General features: G+C 33.9%; 1 protein-coding gene across 1 annotated transcript; it reads right to left on the bottom strand.

The window, feature by feature from the left end:
- Positions 1-4,949: 4,949 nt before the first annotated feature.
- On the bottom strand, positions 4,950-8,401 carry LOC124887079. Its single transcript, XM_047396257.1, has 9 exons — positions 8,083-8,401; positions 7,969-7,996; positions 7,525-7,681; positions 7,375-7,440; positions 7,146-7,283; positions 6,884-6,946; positions 6,168-6,267; positions 5,737-5,825; positions 4,950-5,309 (listed from the first exon to the last, which is right to left on the bottom strand). Exons 1-9 carry the CDS (start codon positions 8,399-8,401, stop codon positions 4,950-4,952), a joined length of 1,320 nt encoding a protein of 439 aa, XP_047252213.1.
- Positions 8,402-13,655: the final 5,254 nt, after the last annotated feature.

The raw sequence follows: 13,655 nt of genomic DNA on the forward strand, positions 1-13,655 counted from the left end.
AGTGTGGGAGGTTAAAAGTAAAGCTTGTGGGAATTTAGGAAGCCAGATTAACATCTATTTCTTGATTCTAATACGGATTTAAGGTAAGAATCCACCTTTTTTCTTAGTAATTTCTTGATTAATTTCTCAGAACTCCAAAATCTTAGGTCTTGATTTTAAACTCCAGTTTCACTCTTTTTCACTTGAATAATATTTTTATCGTATAATCACTAGTTTTTCATCAATTTAAACTTCAAAACAACTCGGATTCTTGATTTTAACTCGGATTTCAAAGATTTTACCTGATAAAGCTTAAAAATAGTTTTTCTTCATTTTGAACCTCATTTTTTTACTCAATTTGACTTGGGTTTTCAGCTGTAGATTCCTAAAAATATGAAGAACATGTTTTTGAAGTAAAGTTTTAATTTTGCCCTTCTTTTTTTGAAAACCCATTTCGGAGGTCTATTTTAGCCTCGAAATAAAAGTAGTTAATATGGGTGTCATTAGTTTTATGTAGATTCTATATTTGATATTTTTAGTGGAGTTCGAGATTGTTTGTGAAAAGTAAGATCGTGGGTCCAAAGTGTAGCAGATTGGTTTCAACTTTAGAGGTAGGTTATGGCTTAACTCTTTCAGACTGGGTTGGATAGTAAATGATGGTACAAAAATATATGTTAAGAGTGAGAACTAATCATGACAAATGGCTATATATGTATTGTGCCCGTGTGGGGGCTCATATGTGATGTAATTTTTGAAATTGAGATATTATGTAATGTGTTTGACTGTGTGAGTCCTATATGATGTTGATAGCCCTGAATATATATATGAATAACTATATTGTATTGTTGAAATGCCTAAAATGGTACAATTGGTGTATTGTGATATATTCATACCTGTTGGTATATGAGACATGTGGAAATTTAGGGATGAAACGAAAGTAATGAGTGGATATTGGTTCACATGGTTGTGGAATTATAACATTGTGGTTGGTTTTAGAAATATATCATGTGAATTGATTATAAAAATATATCATGTGTATTGGCTATGGAAATACTCATTTTGAATGGTTTTGAACATTGCATTGTCATTCTCATGTCATCATACGCATCATTTCACTTATTTGTTTTATTGCTTTACATATACATATTGTCGTGTATGTGTACTTGATTAGTGTCTTATATTATGTATGTGCTTTGAAAATATTGGAAACACTGGAATAATAAATATTGGTATTAGATATTGGATTTATGGACCATCTCTGAAGGATCATGCTGGAGAAGAGTTGTGGATATTGGTGATCTTGAAGTTGTATGCCAAACTTAAGGTTGTGTGCCAAACTCAAGGGTGTGTGCCAATCCCATATATCATCATCATCATCATATGCATTACACCCGCGTTATTATGTTTATGTTGTGTTTGAATTGCCATATTGACTTGTCATTTACCTATTTGTTTTATATCTTGACTTATTAACGTCTAATTGTTCTATCTTCTTTTAACTATATTTGATGATCTTGATAATACTTGTCTCTCTTTTGTCTTACTTGTATGTGATATTGTGTATATTTGTATCCCTATCTAGTATGGTGTGTATTATATGCAGATATTATAGAACTGTTACTGCAAGCGGTGTGGGCAATCATTGTGGGATATTTTTTGATTGCAAATGACGTGCCCTTAATGAATATTTTGTATACTTTATTTACTACTTTTCTTTGTTGGCCCATGATACGTATTGATTATAAGTGGAATGTACTCACGTCTACTGTGCCCTTTAGGTGTAGGTCCTAGCTCGAGTGCATCTCAGATTGGTTGATTTTGAGCGCCTTCAGTTTTCTCAATGTAGTGGTTGGACATTCATATGTCCAAAGTTCATCTCTATCTTTTTATATCAGTTATGTCTTTATTAGTGTTCGGAGATATATATTTTCCTTTGTGGTTACTTTTCTGATATATTTGACTCCGAAATTGTATTAGTAGTTCTTATACTGTTGACACCAGGTTTTGAGAGTTATGGATACATGTGTTGATTTTATTCTTTCTATTTTTATTATATCTATATGGTTAGGGTTCTTTCTAAAAGCCTTATCTTGGGGGCATTCTTTCCTTTTTCCCATTGTGTATCTGTTCGGGTGATAGGCTTACTTGTTGTCAAGGTTTGGCGCGACAAGTGCCATCATGACCTTTGCATTTTTGGGTCGTGACAAATTGGTATCAGAGCAGCCAGGTTTCATTGGTCTCAACAGTGTAAGAATGGGATGTCTAATAAAGTCTCGCAGAACGGGATGCATTAAAGAGTCTCACGGATCAATACGTAGATGTATGTATCTATCTTCGAGAGGCTATAGGATATTTTTAGGGAACTTTCCTCATTTTATACTTTATTTTGCAAAGTTCTTTCATACCTTATGTTCTAAGTTGTGTTTCACTCTTTCTGTGTGGATGTTGTTGCTTATACGACCTATCAGTTGAGAGATATTTCTAGAATTTAGAGAAGGTCGCTTGTGAGTAATAGACCTCGTGATTATCCTAAGATAACTTATGATCAATTTGTTGATGCCTTCTTAGAGAAATTTTTTTTGTTCATCTTGAGAGGATGGGATGAGTTTGATCATTTGGAGCAGGGCCCCATGACAGTTTTTGAGTATGAGGCATGCTTCCATGTCCTGTCCAAATATTCCTATGATAGCATTTACACTAAGTCTAAAAAGGTTTGGAAGTTTGTGAAGGGCTTGGATATTTTCTCTTCAGTTGGCTACATCTCAGATAGTTGTGTCTAAGGCTTTTTTTAAGAGTATTGTGGATCATGTTAAGATGATGGAGGATATTTGTAGTGCATCTCATGTAGGCACCAAGAAGGGACGATGTTTTTGGTGAGTTCTGGAGTCAGACCTCCTGAGGTAGAGATTTTAGGGGTTCTCATGGATACCATGGTAGGCCAATGCAGGCAGCTTTACAGAGTTTAGGTGGTGGATCTTCTATTTCAGTAGTTCAGGGTGGTTTTTCGAGGCTAGTTGTACCTTTTTTTGTTGACACTGGTCGTAGAGATTGTAATGTGTGTGATAAGATTGGTCATGTGGCCAGGGATTGTCACCGCTGGGTAATTCGGTCTACTTCTATTTCAACTATAAGAGGTAGGGGTACCACCAGAGAAGCAAAAGGTAGAGGTGGTAGAGCCTGCCATGGTGGTCGTGGGGCTATTCAGCCAGTTGGGGGCCGTTGTCAGTGTTATGCTATACTAGCCAGACTAGAGGTATAGTCTTCTGATGCTGTGATTACAAGTATCATCCCCATTTGTTTTTAGACCTACATTTGTATTATGTGATACCGAATCGACAATATCCTATGTATCTGTGTTTTGCTTTGGGTTTTGATTCTGTTAGTGAGCCTCTTGCCATACCTATTCAGGTATCTACCCCAGTAGGTGATTCTTTAGTGGTGGATCGGGTGCACCGATCTTGTGTTGTGACTTTTGTTGGGCGTGAGACTTTGGTAGACTTACTTTTATTAGACATGGTCGATTTTAATGTTATTTTGGGCATGTATTGGTCGGCTCCTTATCATGATGTCTTAGATTTTTTGCTAAGACTGTGACTTTAGCTTCATTGGGTGTGCCAAGAATTGCTTGGAAGGGTGCACTTCATTCGGGTCCTAAGAGAATTATATTTTTTGTTTAGGCTCATAAATTGGTTGAGAGGGGATGTTTATCTTGCTTGGCTCATATTCGTGACACCAGTGTTGTATCACCTCTTTTCTTGGATTCTATCTGTGTTGTCCATGAGTTTATGGATGTGTTTCCTACAGACTTTCCTGGTATGCCTCCAGATCGAGATATTGATTTCGCTATTAATGTTAAGAAGGTACCAAGCCCATTTCTATTCCTCCTTATAGGATGGCCCCAACAGAGTTGAAGAAACTGAAGGACAGTTGCAGGAGTTATTGGATAAGGGATTTATCCAACCTAGTGTTTCAACTTGGGTTGTGCTTGTCTTGTTTGTTCAGAAAAAGGATGGGTCTATATGGATGTTTATTGATTATCGACAGTTGAATAAGGTGATGGTTAAGAATAAGTATCCTCTTCCTCACATTGATGATTTGTTTGATAAGCTTTCGGATGTTGCGGTGTTTTTGAAGATTGATTTGAGGTACGGTTATCACCAATTGAGGATTAGAGCTTCGGATATTCCGAAGACAGATTTTCAGACTCGATATGGTCATTATGACACTAAAAAAAACAGCATTTAGCGACACACACTTTTTGTCGCTATCATATGAAAATCCATCGCTAAATAGACATAGCGACGGAATGGCAATAGATTGTCTTCTATCGCTGTATTTCTCGTTGCTAGCTCATAGCGACGAAAAATTAATTTCCGTCACAAAATTTGTGACCCCTTAGCAATGATATATATCGGTTGTTGCTGTTATTGACGAAAAATTCCGTTGCTATTACCAAAATTTATTTTCCTCGTGATTAAATTTACGACTGAATATTTTATCGTTGATCCGTTGCAACATAGTTTGGTCGACTGAGTAGCTGTCTTTTATGATCAAATTTATCCATCGCTAAAGTTTTTCAATAGCAAGGACAAAAGGTAGTCACTAATTTTTTGTCGCTAATAGAAGCCGTCTTTAGCAACTAAATTTATCCGTCCCTAAAGTTTTACAGTAGCAACGACAAATGTTAATCACTAATTGTTTGTCACAAATGATTTTGAAAGAAAATAATTGAAACACATAAATTATAGAATGATTAAAATAACCAACATTCATCTAGATAAAAAATACACAATAATTGTGGCCAAACACCCACAATTTTTTACTACATAAATGTTTTGTCAAAAATAAACTAATGTAAAACCAACATCCATCAAAATTAATTAGTATTTGCTACTACATAAATTTTTTGTACTTCCACACAAAATAGTCTATCAAAAATACAACGATCAAGGACTATGAGTAATATGAAGCTAGGAATCAACGTCATCATCATCATCAATAGTAGGAGGAGGATCAAGCACGGCCCCTTCTTGTACCATAATACCACCAATACGCTCAATAACTATCGAAAGAAAATGAGTAGTAAGTGCCGGAATCAATTGTTTCACAAACTCCTCCAAATTTGTTGTCGATAAAGAAACTGAACGTGGTACTGATAATGTGGAGGCATTACAGGCACAACTTTTTTTCCCATAGTAACTTTCAGCTTCAGACCCAAGACCAAATAATTTTTTCTTCTTTGCTCCTCCCGTAGCTTCATAATATGATTCCAATTGATCAATTTCTGATTCACACTGTAATTTGTTCCGTACAATTTCTTCATACTTTTTCTGTAACAAGTAGAATTATTAAAATATACTCAAGTTCATGTCAATAAAAAAGAATAATAAGAGAAGAGTAATGATGTAAATTATAGACTTATATGTAGAAGTCGAGAATGCTCACCAACAAAAGATTTTCCATCATGATTATGTGTATGGACGAGCAAATGTAACTCACTTGGAGTTGGATCTTGACCTATTTTAAGAGCCTATACAGAATTTCTAGGTATTTAGAATTAGACCAACGTACATAACAGCAAACCAGAAGAATATAGAGTCATAAAACTTCTTGGCATAGCAGCTACACAAAGAAAATATAGCAGCAACTCTAGCAGCAGTGGCAGCTCTTTGAACAAAATAAAGACAGTCTGTACATTCACTTAACCAATATAATTACATGTTATCAAGAGAAGACATCTAGCAGATCAAAGAGTACTATGATAGCAGCAACTCTAGCAGCAGTGGAAGCTCTATTTGCAGCAGCTATTAACAATTCCATCATAAAAAATAGAAGCTTTGAAACATCTAACAGATAGCCAAAAGTTACAAATGAAATCAATGGATAGCAACAAGATTAGTTGATCAAATTTCAAGCACCTTTTACCTTCAATTCTAAAATTGTGAGCTCGAGTCATTAGCAACTATAAAATTGTGGGCTCAAGTCATCAATAATTCTAAATTTGTGAGCCTGAGTTATCAAGAGAGCAAAAAAGTAAAAGCTCGTAGGAAGTGGAAAGTAAAAAAAATAGTGCACAACAAGAGAAGTCATAAAGACAAACTAGAAAGCTTTGAAGCAGAAAAGTACTGTACTCACAACCCATAATCGAAAAGGTGTAGTTATTCTAGTAACAATAAGCCAAACCCAACCATAACCAATAAAGTTCTGAATAGCACCAACAAGAAGTGCAGCCCATAAAGGCAAGAATTCACACAAGGTACCAGCCAAGAATCCAGCAGTATCACCTAACTTTAGGAACAGAGAATCATTATATACGAAGTGAAACATTCTCCTCTACCTACTCCCATACTTTAACAATTAGCATATTAGAAATCACACAACCTCTTTTCTCTAGTTGTTTTCCATTTTCGAATTGCTTTGTAATGTTTTTACCTGAGCTGAGAATTTATTAGAAACAATCTCTGTGGGAATAAGGTATCTATATACCACCCTCCTAGACCCAACTTGTGGATATGCAATGAATATGTTATTGCTATTGAAAATTTATATCACACAGCATAGCATATATCTATCTTTGTCACAATGAGCAACTGACACAACGTAAACAACTCACTGCACACTATACAGTCCTAGCAGTAGAATGACTATAATACCTTTTTATTCTTGTAGCATTTTAACACAGTCTACAAACTGAACAATATAGGAAGTAAGTAAATAAACTAACCAAAAAAGCAAAGATAAAAAAAGACTAACGTCAATATAAAACACCACATAGAAAGCCGTTGTGGCAGCTCTATTTACAGCCATGACTGCTTTGACCACTTGTTCATCTACTCTCCCAAGTTTAATTGTAGCAGTAGACCAGAGCATCATATATAGTGGCAAAAGAAAGAGAAAAAATTACATAGCAACAGCTAAAAGGACACCGCAACAAATCAAACAAAATAGTAGCAAGGCCAGCAGCTTGCTACGCAATTTAGAAACAACTTTAGCTACTAAAATGGAAATAAAACGATAGAAAACTAATCAACAAATTTCAGGTATTTAGCAGCAGATCACAGACTAACAACATCACTATCAATCACCACTAAAAATTCAAATAATCTCTATCATAGACTAACAACATAAACCACACATAATCAATTGTTTAGAAAATTTATACTTACAAGTTTCTTTTGGTGCTCTCCAGCTGTGATAGAGCCACCAGTGTGTGTCCTAGCAGCTACTTCTCGGCTACCACAATGGTTCTTTGAATTTATCTTGGAATTCTTAATACATCTATCACTTTCCCAAAGTTTCATCCACTTTTCCCACATATAGTCATTTACAAATTCTGGTTGAACTATAGCTCTATGTTTTTTTTATATTAGAAATGAAATTCTTGTAGCATAATACAGCCTTCTTCGACCATTGTTGCTTCACCACTGCTTCACTAACTGAAGCATACCAATAGAAATTCTTCTAAAATACAGTTTAAAGTAATATAATTAAGTGCTATGTGCAAACTCAAACAATTGCTATCGATTATTATTTTAAAAAACATACCTTGAATTCTCCAAAATAACCATCTTTGACATCTTTAGAGACACCTTTCCAGTTGATCCCATTGGGATCAACTCCACTTTTGAAAGAAATGTCATGGAACTGCAGCATTTTGAAGAAGGTTCCAACCTTTGGAACATCAAATCCAACACCAATAATACTACAATATTTGTACAAAATCAGTAAACAGAAAAGCTATTTGGGCAGTTTATCTTGACTAACACATGTAAATAAAAAATGAATGACTTTGACATGTTATGTATACATCTCTTAACATTTTTCTTTTTGTACCTCCACTAAGGAATTAATTTAGCTACAAAATATAGATCAACCACATCAGTCTCAATAGCTATACTCTTAAGAAAAATATGCATGATTATAGCTTTAAAAAATTAGGAGTAGAAACTTTGACCATGGAATTGATTATCAACTAATAATGACCAATACACAGTGAAAACATTGATGACATCATTCCCTAATATATATAAAAAAAAATATTAAGTACTAACCCTAAAGAAGTCAGAAAAATAAGAGTCTAGCCATTGCTACAATTGGAATCACCTGAACCAGATACATTTCTCTGACTAGTTGTTCCCTCAACTGCTGTGTTGCTTTGAGCATTCATATTCTGGCCTGTTGGGTTGCTTTGGTTAGGTAAAATAAGAGATATCTCAAGAATGACTAGGGCACTTCTTTCTCCCAATGTTTGAGCCAATGGCGTATGATTGGGCAGTAGTATTTGATTGGTTGGCATACTGCTAGGGATGGAACTTGTATTATCCTGTTCAACCACTAGTAATAGAATACAAGGAATTTTTGCATGATTGACAGTCTTACTTATACCTGAGGATTTGTCTGCACGATATCCACCTCGAGTCATATCTATACAAAAATAACGGTATGTTAGATCATTACTACTAAAAACTAAATTAAAATGATGTGATATGAAAAACTAACAGGTTAATAAAAGGGAACCAAAAACTAAGAAAATAACAATAATTTAGAGAAAAAATACTTAAAACAAAATACAACAAAGATAAAATAGAAGATTTTTATCAAGCACGTGTCACTATCATTGTCTTCTTACTAAAAACAAAATACAACAAAGATAAAATAGCAATTTTTTAACAAGCTCTAGTCACTATCTATGTCTTCTTCAAACTCTTCCTCTTCATCCTCCTCCTCAATTTCCTCAGTTTTATATTATTCTTTTGTAGATCCATCTTGAATTTCATGATGCTATTCAAATAAACCATCATTAAGAGGTTCATTCATTTCAAGTAAACCCCCATTTGGATCATATAATAGAATATCTTCATCAATAGAAACAAACATATCTATCTCATGGACTTCAACTTCTTCAACTTGAAAAAGAGCATTCAGTTCTGAAGTTGTCACCACTTCCTCAACTGGTAATTCAATAAAATTTCGAGGTTTGACCTTAAATACAGCTAGCCAATCATCCTTGTCCTTTTTCTTGCTTGGATAAGGTACAAAACATACTTGAGTTGCTTGCATTACAAGAATAAAAGGCTTATACTTTTTATATCGACGACGATGGTTAATATTAACCAACTTGTACTGATTATGCTTCTGACATCCATTGTTGGGTCAAACCATTCGCATTTGAATAACACAGTTTGCTTTAAAGGTTCTTCACGATATTCCACTTGTATAATATCTTTTATCCACCCATAATAATCACCAAAATTTGGATTAGAGATACAAACTCCACTATTCATTATTGATCTCACGCTACCATGACATTCTGTATGAAATTTGTATTGATTAACAAAATAAACTGAATCATGTAGCTCCTATTAATATTCCATAAGCAAGACTACACAAGTATTCATTTTCAATGGAATTACATTGAGCCTATTTAAAAAAAAATCAAAGATTTAGTTAAATTTGAGAAGCCAATTTAAGTACATCATTATATGAAAGTTAATATTTAGTTAAATCTTACATATTCCTTGAACCATTTAGCAAAATTTTCTTCAAGGCTCTCGTCTATTTCACTTTGAGAGAGATTTGGAAATTCTTCTTTCAAAAGTTGCAGGTACATACTTCATTGCAACAAAATAATTTAAATAAGAGAAGTCATGATATAAGACTAGATTTTATTATTATTATTATTAAGAGAATTTGGTTACCTCAGAAATGGCTCAACCTCCTCACAATTTAGTAAAATATAAGTTTGGGCCGCCTTGATTTCATTTAAGGTTAAATCTCTTTTTTTGGCCTCTCCCTAAAGTCGACCTGGATGGGAGAATATTGGAAGATTTTCTTTAAGATCTTCCACAACATCACCATCGTCATTACAATCCACATTATGATTTCGTGACATAGCATGAGGTTCAAAATAATGAGAAAATAATTGTACTGACTCCATCATCAAGTAGGCTTCACAAATGGAACCATCAACACTAGCTTTATTCCCAATCATCCTTTTAAGGGTTCCCAAATACCTATATATAGAAAAAAAATTATGTTTGGAAGGTTATGTATTAATTAATCGTCACAAGTTTGACCTAGAGTTCCATATTTACCTTTTAAAAGGATACATCCATTGATATTGCACAGGTCCAGCAATTCTGGAGCATAGGAAGATGTTTCATTGAGTCAAAGAACCCAGGAGGAAATATATGTTCCAACTTGCACAAAATTTGTGGAATATCTCTCACTAATCTCACCATATCATCCACTCATAGAGTGGTCAAAGTAAGATCCTTAAAAAATAAGCTCAATTCTATAAGTGGCTTCCACACATTACTAGGAAGTAGTTCCCGAAAAGCAATAGTCATTAGTCGTTACATGAACAAATGACAATCGTAACTCTTCATACCAAATAACCTTTTCGCATTTGTGTCGAAAACCTACCCAAATTTGAAATATACCCATCTGGAAACTTTAAGACTTTCACCCAATTCAACAAGATAGCTCTTGTTTCCTTGTCTAATATATAGACAACTTTTGGATATTGTCCATTACTATCCTTTCCTAATTAAGGTTGATCATAATACTTTGTCGTATCTAGATGTGACTATGGATTGTCTTTGGTTTTGTCATGAAAATTAAGAATATTTTTAAATACATTATCAAAGAAGTTTTTCTCAATATGCATCAAATCAAGAATATGTTGAATCATGTTAGAACTCCAGTATGGAAAATCCCAAAAGATGCTTCGCTCTTTCCACCCACATGTCTTACATATTGTTTTATCAATTTGCTCTACATCTAACTCTGTTACATTTCTTATCCCCAAATTACATATCTAGTCCAAAATTTCCTCTCTTGTTCTATATGTTTTGGGGAGGGAGGGTCTTTGACAGTCTAGCATTTAAGAAAGCTCTTTTGATCTCTCCTAAATGGGTGATATTGGTCAAGGAACATTCTGTGGCAATCAAACCAAGATTGTTTTCTTCTATGCTGTAATCTAAAGGATTGTGTTTCCTCCATACAATAAGAATATGCTAATTTACCCACAGTACTCCATCTCGATAACATAGAATAAGCTGGAAAGTCACTAATTGTCCACATCAAAGCTACCCTTAATTAAAAGTTTTGTCTTTTGAGATGTCAAACTCTTTCACACTATCTCCCACAACAAAGTGAATTCCTTTATTAGGGGTTGCAGATAAACATCAATTTAATGTTTGGAATTGTCGGATCTAAAACAATGATTGATAAGAACATATAAGCCTTTCCATGCACAATCCTAGAGGTAAATTGTATAGAGTAACAATCACTGGCCACAAAGAATATTTTCTTCCAGACTGAATGGATGGTTGAAAACCATCCGTACATAACCCCAACCTGACATTTCTTGGTTCAGCAGTAAAAAAGGGATGAGTTTCATTAAAGTGCTTCCAAGCCTCAGAATTTGATGGATTGCACATCACACCATCCTCTTTTTTATGCTCATGATGTCATCTCATTGGACAGCTGTAGTATGGGATACATATAATCTTTACAATCTCAGAATCAAAGGAAAATAATTCATTTTCTTGCAAGGGACCAATTTTCTCTTATGAGAGCCAACACAACGCTTATACTTTCGCTTGCTACAAAATTTATAAGATGTAAGATGTTCATCATCATCACCCCAATACAATATATATCCTGATTCATAACAATTAATCTTTTCAACCGGCAAACCCAAGCTACGTACTAGCTTCTTCAGTTGATAATAGCTATCAAGTACTATGTTATCTTCAGGTAAAGCCTCTTTAAGCAATTGCATCATCTGGCTATAGCCTCTGTGGGACATATTGTTCTCCGTTTTAATATTTAATATTTGAGAGACAACTACAAGTTGAGAGAGGGATGAACCGAGATATAATTCTGCATCAGCAGCATCTAGCAAATCATAAAATTTTTTAAACACGGAATTAGGATCTTCCTCCATTGAATGTTCAAAAGGATAAGATGACTCAGGTTCAATATTGCTATAAGATTTCCAACTTGAACCTTGAGAAAAGTTGGGACCAGCTGTATCCAAAATTATTTATTGGTATGAATTCTCTCTGAATATAGGTTGACTACCACCATGCAAGTCATTACCACAATCAGTCCCACTTATACCATCTCTTTCCCCTTGATTCTTCCAAATAGACTAGTTCTCAACAAATCCAGCTTAGTAAAGGTGACATTTAACAGTTTCGACATCCATGAATTTATAGTTCTGACATTTTGCACATGGGCATCTAACTTTGTCACCACTCATGCAATTTTGTTAAGAACATGCGAATTGAATAAATTCATCCACCCTGGTTACAAAACTAGAGTATAAATCTCCACAACTATCTAACCTCTCATACATCCAACCATGCTCTAGATTATTCATTTTCCTATTAAGGTTGAAATAAAAAATAGGATAATCAGTGCTAATTAACCAGCTTAATAAGAAATGCAACACTCAGTCTTAATAATTAACCTTATTGGAAATTCATATTAACAAATACGATAATCTATGATCAAACTCTATATGAAGAACTAATTAGCAAAGAAAGCATAATTAAGTAGATCAATTGGCAGTTTAAAAGTTTCACTAAATTATTCAAAATGCTCATAAAGTAGAAAACAAAACTAGTTTACCATAAAAATATGATAAAAGCGATACATACTTCTATTATAACAACAAATTTATCATTACATGCTTAATAACAAAAATAAGTTACAAACATAATCAAAAAGATAACAAGCACAACAAGAAAAATGAAAAAGCAGAAAGAAAGTTTAAAAATACGGTGCTTAGGACCACAAGTGATCCCAAGCTAACCCTTCTACTGGCATAACTCATAAGCAACTGAATAATATGTATAAAATGACTGAGTTTATTGCGCGGAAACATAATAATGATGGAATCTGGGAAAAATACAATATTGATACAACTTTTACACTTAGATAAAGTCTAAAAAGAGGGACTGAAATTACATAACTGACTCTAACTATCATCTGTGAAGCCTCTACTATACTGACTATAAATAGCTGGGACGCGACTCTAACTACTACTAATCAATACATATGAATAGGAAAATAAAGTACATCAATAACATCTAACTAAAGTCCCCAAAGTAAGAGGACTCATCATCCGCTAACTGGAATCTGCAAGCTGTTTGAATATGGTATGTGTGCTACAACTTGTACCTACATTATCAGACAATATAGCACATAGACATATGTGGATCAGTACTTTGAGGATGTACTGAGTATATGGGGGTGATGCATAAGTACAATATCATCTCATCATTATAATTTGCAAATCAATGCATGCTAAATGTAAATGACTCACATAAGATGGAATATCTGAAATACTGAAATCTATAATCACGAATAGCAAATCATACTTTTTAAATCTAGTGATTCATAACATTAGTTCTAAAAGTTGTACTTGTATTCTTTCTTTAAATCATACTGTCTACGTATAGAAAGGACGCACTCTTAAATTTGAAATCTGAAAGCTAAAATTTGAAGCTAATATCTTTCTTTAAAGCATAATCTGAGTAAGACCTATAAGCCTTTACACTTAGTTTTCTAAAATCTTTATATTATTCTTTTTTGAGAAACTATTCTGAAAATCTTTACTATTAAGCTGTAGAGAAAACACTTTATCTTAAGGTTTTAAACCA

The sequence above is a fragment of the Capsicum annuum genome, chromosome 9 (genome assembly GCF_002878395.1).
Source record: "Capsicum annuum cultivar UCD-10X-F1 chromosome 9, UCD10Xv1.1, whole genome shotgun sequence".
NCBI classification, from domain to species: Eukaryota; Viridiplantae; Streptophyta; class Magnoliopsida; order Solanales; family Solanaceae; genus Capsicum; species Capsicum annuum.

Bases quoted from the DNA above. Each gene is read 5' to 3' on its own strand.
- LOC124887079 (XM_047396257.1), bottom strand. From the start codon at position 8,401: ATGACTCGAGGTGGATATCGTGCAGACAAATCCTCAGGTATAAGTAAG. The intron at 7,682-7,968 runs GTATTGGTCATT...CAAATATTGTAG, and splicing joins GTCATCAATGTTTTCACTGT to TATTATTGGTGTTGGATTTG. The intron at 5,310-5,736 runs GTACTCTTTGAT...TACTTGTTACAG, and splicing joins CTAGAGTTGCTGCTATCATA to AAAAAGTATGAAGAAATTGT.